The following is a 7,690-nucleotide window of genomic DNA, read 5'->3' on the forward strand; positions in this document are numbered from 1 at the left end:
TAAAACAATACTACTCATTGTGTAACTTAACCAATGAAAAAAGTACAAATTTTAAAATACCACTTTCAAATCCCACCACCAGGAAATGGTTGTCATCAACTTCAGGTAAATGTTAGATATCAGATCATTTTCTATATGAATACATAGATGCATAGAAATAAGTTTATTGAAATGTGATCATAGTATATTGCTGTTTTGAATCAGAAGCATTAAATTTAGTTTTACTTAACAGAAAGAAATACTGTTGAGATTGCTGAACTTTAAATAAAATATTTTGTAACTCAATATATATTGCCATTCATTTTCAGGTCAAACTAAAAACTTTTATCTTAACTTACATTGAAAGTTTCTAACAAAAGTTTAATTGAAAGTTTAGTTTTAGCTTGGTAATTCAGGATTTGAGGCTGCTAAGAGAATTATTTACATTATTGGAATTATTATTCCTATGTGTATTATAAATATATTATAAATCTCTTTACATATGTTTAATCACAACATAATCTGTTAAGAATAACCAGGCAGGAAAGAATATATCTTTTCAGTACTGCCCCAAACACAATTGTCTGTTTTCAGTTCAAATTTGGAAGAATAGGGGCCTGTGAAGCTAGCTTAACCAGTAAACTACTTACCATGCAAGTATGAGGACCTGAATTTAGTTCTTAGAGCCCATGTGAAAAAGCTGGGTGTGTGGTACATGCATAATTCTCAGCACTGGGGAGGCAGAGACAGGAGCAGCCTTGGGGATTGCTAGCTAGCCAGCATTGCCTACTTAGTGAGCTTCAGGCCAATGAGGGAGTCTGTCTCCAAAAACAAGTTGGGTAGCACCTGAGGAACCACACCCCAAGTGGACCTCTTGCCTGCATTTGCATATAAGCCTGCATGCACATACACATGCAAGAATAAAAGTAAATGTATAAGAATATAACAGAAGGGCTAGAGAAATGATTCAGCAGTTCACAGCATTGGCTGCTCTTTCAGAAGACGGATTTGATTCCCAACACCCACATGGCTGTTAACTCCAGTCCCAGGGGATCCAATGCCCTCTTTTGGCCTCCATGGATACTGCATGCACATGTTACACATATATGCAGGCAAAACACCCATACAAGCAAAATAAAATAAAAATAACAGAAGTGTCATATTTGAAGATAATTAGAAGGGGGGAAATGAAGAAGATGTCTATTGAACATCTGCTATACGTCAGGTCCCCTTGTTACACTAATTGTATTCCTCTGTATCCAGAGGATCATATAAGTAAGATGGGCTATTTTCATCTATGCCTACAGTGTGAAAGCACATTCATGGCTGGAAAAATGAAGTAAAAGCAAAAGAATAGTACTAGCACGAGTCAAGTAGGGACTAAAGTGTGAACAGGGAGTTAATATGGGCCTTAGAGTTATGTGGAACAGTGTTGAAGTCCCTGCCTCATTCTTAAGTTGTTTGGTGGTATTGGGCTACTTACCAATTTTATTTTCTGTTTCCTCATCTGAAAATGCCTATACTGCAAGGCAGGGCAGTTAGAAAATGAGCTGCGGTAAAGAATGTTACCATTGCATAACTCACAGAAGGATGCTCTACTCCTTGTAGTAGTAGACATAGTGAGCCTAAAAGAATAGGAATATAGACTGATAAAAGGATATGCCAAATAAACTGATCTTTTGTTTTTATGTTTGTTTTTGTTTTTGTTAGAGTACTCCATCTACTATGGGCTACACATCAACATGGATTTCTTCTCATTCCCAAATTCGTGGAGCTGTCCCAACTCCCTTGCCACAAGGACTCCCACTCCCTTCATTTCCTGGGCCATTACCATCATATGGAATGCCCCATGTTTGTCAGTATAACGCTGTGGGGGCCACAGGGTATCCAGTACAGTGGGTAGGAATTTCGGGAACAGCACAGCAGTCTGTAGTGGTTCCTACCCAATCTGGGGGACTCTTCCAGCCCGGGATGAATTTGCAGGCATTTCCAGCTCCACCAATGCAGAATCCACCATCAATCCCTCCTGGTCCTAAATGAATCCGAATAGATGCTGATGTAAGGGGAAAGGACTTTCAGAACACCTATAATACTAAACTTTCTTCTTGAGTTCTGCCATATTTTCTCTCATTTGAGTCTACTTTCAACCGTGTTTCGTGTTGTTCCAGTGTGATATTTGATACAGCTCATCTTTCTGTAGTAATGTGCAGTTTGCACATAGAATACTGCACACAGAAATGTTTTTTCACTTCAAATCCTATCCTCTTTGATACTTGATTTTTAAAAAATACTGTTCAGAATGCTTTAATAAGCTCAGCTTGAGTGTTCCCATTTCCAGGACACTCTCATGTGTTGCTGAGAAGCTCTCGCCCACTTTTGATGCTGCTACCAGCAGTTGTATGATACTTTTCTTTAGAGTGTATAAAACTCTGTAGATTGGTTCTCCCCAAATGTGGATGAGGTAAGACCCTCCAATAGCCAGTCTTGTGGGGTTGTCACAACTGTCTTTTGTTTACTTTTCACAGAAGGCAGTAACTGGCTGCAGAAGATGTTTTGATGTATAAATTTAGTATACTTTTGTCAAGCAGTACAGAACATGAACGTTTTGAATGTGATTTTCTTCCCGTCATCACAGCAGTAGGAGTGAGGTCTTGTTTTAAGTGAGGCGGAGGGAAAGGAAAAAACAGAACTGTAACAGTTCCTTGAGCCTACAGCTACTAGAGCTGCTTTTGGGTTCCAGTAATAACCCAAAGCAGCTATCTTTTCTCATGTGCACACTGCATTGGTTTTGAGCATCTGAGAGGCACTGGCTTGGCTTGCATTCTTTTGCTAAGTATTGCAGCTGATGTGAATCTCACTTGGGGATAATCCTTGTAATCCTAAACAAGGAGATTCAGGTTAACACTTGTTAATCCATTCTTCTAAAGTGAAATGTACTTGACACATTAGGGTTTGTAGCTTTTGAGACTTTTACATAAAACACTGGCTTTACAGGGTTCTAAGAAATGTAGGATACATACTATCCTGCAGTGAAATAGTACACCCTAGGATGATATTATTTAAATTGCCTTTAACCTTTTTTGATGACAGTTTTTTGGTTGTTATAATTTCTTACTAATATCTATAGTCTTAGACCATTTTAGATCGTAGATGCGTTTGTCAGCCTCTTGAAAATTTGAGAGATTTCACTGTCAAGTTGCACTTTACTGGGTTTTATCCAGTTTTAGGAGGAAGGGAGGCAGTGTCAAAATGTACGCCTTTGGTTTTTAGGAAGGTTAACTTCAGTAATCTTAAAGGCTCATCACAGGGTTACCTAATTTTCAGTCTGTGAAACCCAAATAGAACTTTTACATGGTATTTATCAACTCCTAAGAATACATATTCAAATGACTTCACATTCACTGAAGCTTTGAAAGTCATTTCTAATACATGTTTTCCTGTTTAGGAATTCTCTTGGTAATCATCCCAAATTGTGCTCAGTGTTTCTATTAACAGATTTTCCTCCATATTCCTCAAAAACTTACCCCATGGGCTTGCCGGGAAGTTAGAAAAACTTTTTTTTAATTTCATATAGTATATTTTGTGACAGTCAGTACTTCGTTTAAAAGTTGTCTTACATTACTTACCTAAAGATCCCATCCACCATCACATTTTTGTCACTGTTACTGGAGGCATTCTGTGGATTGCTACTGGTAAGAGCCACAATTTCTTTTCCTAGACATCCTCTTTTGGATGAGTCCAGATCCTATGCCCAGACTCCTGAAATTGTTTCTACGGTATTGCTCTGCAAGTTGAAATGATTTGTAGGATATTCATGTAGTGCAGTTAACTTGCATTGCAGTGTTTTCCACATGTATAAAAACAATGCTCCTAAAATCCATAGTTCCTTAAAACTGTCTGTTCCTTTAGCAGTTGGTTTTGTATAATTACATTGAGATAAACAAGGTATAAGGGGAAATACTACAGGTTTTAAGACTGGATCTTCTCTACTAGCAATCATTTTACACAGTGTAACCCAGGATGAAGAAAGCTCCCCAGATGACATGGACAATCCCATTTACTAGTGGCTGCTCTACATAGTATGTTCTGTGTTTTGTTAAACATCTCAGTTTTACATATAATTCATCGTTCTTGTTTGCCTGCAGATGTTTGCAGTGCCTTGTAATACTTAAAATCTTTTCAGGTTTTGCTGGAAAGAGAAGTCATCTTCTAAAGTTGGAAGATGGGGAATAGGGTACTGCTGTCTCCATGCTGACTGCAGTATCTAGGTTAACATATATGTTACATATACATTATGTATGTGTAATGTGTAGAAGTTAAAGCATACAGAAAAAAAGGGAGTATGCAGAAATGAAGAAAACAATGTTATTCACTTTGCTGTGGGGTTTTCTTTACTTTTTCTCATTACTTTTTGATTTGATTCAACTTATAGTCACTTTGATTGTAAATATTGGTTAGTTTTCTAGATGGGGATTTTGTATTATTTCATAATTTTGCTAAGTCATAGAATAGTGCTGTTTCCATCCTTGCCTGAAGTCCTTTTTCTCTCCCACAAATAATGAATCAGATAATGCTCAGAAGTTCCCCTTTTTTTTTAAACAAAGAGCCTAGTGCATATAATGGGCCTTCTGTTCATTTCTAGAAAGCACGCAAACCTATCCTTTTCATTTTTTTTCTTATAATCAACATAAAGATTGTGCTTAACCACTGTCTTTTGAAGTTTCCTTGGGAGATAGTCTGTATGTCCAGCCGCTCTGTTTACTTCTCCAAGTGCACATCTGATGAGCAGCGTTGTGTCTTCATGTATGGCAACATGAGCACTTCACCATCAAGCACTGCTGTTGTGTCTGTGAAGTTGGGTATAACATCATAAGACTGTGAAACCAATACTGGTGTATTCAGTGCTGATAACCCTTCATATACCAGAAGCAGTCTTGAATCTAAAGTAATTTGCTGTAGCTTAACAAATATCCCTGCATTTTCATCTCTTCCTTGCTTAATATCAAGCATAAGTTCTAATAGTTTGACAGGAAAACTAACTGTGAAAGTTTAAAAGGCACTTCTGCTGTGATTTTTTTGGTTGAGTGTAGAGTGCTTTTCTAAGGTTATAAAGTGGGATGTTATCATCTGAAATCCCAGATTTAATTGCAGTCCAGTTACTTTTGTTTATCTACCTCGTTTTTCAGTACTGTTTTAGGTGCACAAGTAAATGTTGCCTGTGAAACTTGCTTTTTTGCCTTGATTCTTTATGTTGTTTATATTCTCAATCTGGCTTGCCTTTTTCGTCCTAGCACTCACCATGCATGTGAGATGAGAGGAACCATCATTCTGCCACCAGTCTGTGTTTAAGCGATGAGAACCATACGCCTATGTGTAATAAAGTTAGGATTTGGGAATGGAAAGCAGAGAGAGAAGTCAAATTGGTGGCAATATAAGACTTAGTGGTGGGAGTTAGTTTTCAATAAACAAATGGCTCAAATGTACTGAAGTGAGATAGTCCCGGTGCCTGTAACTTCACATGTACTGGCCATGCTTTCTCATCTCGGTTTCTAAAGGGCTATGAGTTGAAATTGCTTTAACTACCACAGTGAAATACTTGACGACCTAGCCAGTGCCCCATCGTCAAAATATTGCCTGGTATTTACAGTGACAGTTTGTTATCTTAAAATGGCGGAATGCATTTCATTTGAATCATAGTTGGTAGTAAGGGTTTAGATAATTGCTTATCTAATCTCCGTAGTTTATGGAGTTCACTCTCTTTGCTGTATTTTCTAAGCATTGAAAAGAATACATTTCCTTTCCCCCTTAAAAACACCCAGCAAATATTTGTAACTGGATATTCCTTGTTTCACATGTTTACCATGTAACACTACATTTTTAATATTAGTAAATACTATATTTCAGTCATCGTTTATAAATGCATTCCTGAGGTATATTTGCCATCCATTTGTGATTCAGTTACCTCATAATCTGTTTGATTAAGAAAAATCTGAGCCTTCTGAGGTGGTATGCAAGCCATTTTCTTGAATAGATTGTTTGGTTGCTTTTTTAATCTGTAGTTTATCAGGGATTTATTTTCTCTCCCTTTATTTAGAAGATGTAATAGAAAGGTATGTATATATAACAAAGGCTTTTGATTTGATAACTATAATTCTATGGTTAAAATTTAAAAATCTAATCCAGATTATAAAATGAAAACACTCAAACATAGTAAAAATTTCTTTTAAGTAAAATTAGTATGCAATTTGTGTGGAGCCATACTCTCAGACCACCCTGGAAACAATCTCTTTTTGTGTGTATGAAGGATGAATTCAAATATTGATCAGGGACCGTGACAGCTAACATGTGAATGAGCCCAAAATAGTAACCAGATTAAAGTTCTTTTCCACTGAGATAGTTGAAAGAGTGTACAGATCAACAGCTCCGATTCCGGAAGGTTTTCTCTGAAGTAAAACAACACAGACTACTACAAAGCTAAAAGTCAGGCAAGAGGGCGGGGAAGGACTAAGCTCTGAAGGGACAGTGCTCTAAAAACGCTCACTTGTCACTTCTCTAGCTTTTTACATTGTATTTCTTTCCACTATAATTTAAGGTTTAAGGTTGAGATTTGTAGTCCAGAACCCTCAGCAGATACAGTGGATAGAGTGACTGATCAGAAAGGGCAGTTGAAGGTCTGTCATGCTCAATCACTTAAAGCTATAATTTGTTTAATACGAATATTAAGCATGTAGACCTAACGCAGCATGGGAGCCACTCAGGAAGTTTATGCAATTAAACTTTCATGCATAATTTACCATGAAGTATATAGAATTTCAGCCAATTCTCAATACTTAACATTTAGTTATATATGTGAACTCTCCTTTCTTAATTCGGGAATGTAGCATTATATAGAATGCTGTTAAACCTAATTTTAACCCTTTTTAACATTGACTTTTTTTCACTTTTATTTTTGGTAAGCCAAGTGATCTACCTTTCAGCAGTTGTCTGGTTTTGATTCTTCGAGACTGTGATTTTTATTTTAATTTCTACCCAACTGTTGTTAAGTATTTTGTTTCCTGGAATTTTGTTTTGAAACAAAAATAAAGGCTGTGTTAAATGACTATGTCGCCTTATTAAAATTCTGTCAGTTACTGCAGTCATCTGGCTTAAAATGGTTCTTTATCAAATATAATTTAGCAGATTTACAAAATGTAGTCTTACAGATTGTGTGGGCTTTGGGCTGAGGGGACCTGCCTCAGCCACATGTTACCTGTTGATTTACATGCAGTTCTAATGCTCTTCCAGTGGCCCTTCTCCACATTTGCAAATGAGCCAGAGTTGTAAACTTACGTCTTAGCTAGGGTTTCAATTGTGAATTGTTAATTCACATAACGCCCTCACAGCAGTCTTCACTTTTTATGGCAAATTTTCAGGTGGGGAGACAAAAAAGTTTAAGGGTCGTATGGCTAGAAAGTGGTAAAGTCTACCTCCAAACCCAGGTATGTCTGACTCCATAGCACACATATGTAATGATCCAAGTATACTGCATAATGACATACATAATAATCCAAGTATATTGAGAGCACATTGTAATTGTTTGGATTCATATGTGCACTCTACATATCTGTCATGAAACTGTCCAGTGCTTATTCCTTACAAAAGAGTATTTTCTTTCCTTCCAACAATGTTGGGCCACCTTTAGAACAATACATTTGGAAACCTGCCTCCTATC

The 7,690-nt window shown here is 37.0% G+C and overlaps 1 protein-coding gene across 2 annotated transcripts in view; it reads left to right on the forward strand.

Annotated features, from left to right (window-relative positions):
• Positions 1-7,079, forward strand: part of Wnk3 (WNK lysine deficient protein kinase 3) — a 131,959-nt gene extending 124,880 nt beyond the window's left edge. For both annotated transcript variants that reach the window (XM_059249949.1, XM_059249948.1), the window contains exon 23: positions 1,690-7,079. In XM_059249949.1, the coding sequence (XP_059105932.1) occupies positions 1,690-2,019 (330 nt within the window). In that variant the 3' untranslated portion in view covers positions 2,020-7,079. The remainder of the gene's footprint in view (positions 1-1,689) is intronic.
• The last annotated feature ends 611 nt before the right edge of the window (positions 7,080-7,690 follow it).

Source organism: Peromyscus eremicus, chromosome X (assembly GCF_949786415.1).
Source record: "Peromyscus eremicus chromosome X, PerEre_H2_v1, whole genome shotgun sequence".
In the NCBI taxonomy this organism is placed as follows: domain Eukaryota; kingdom Metazoa; phylum Chordata; class Mammalia; order Rodentia; family Cricetidae; genus Peromyscus; species Peromyscus eremicus.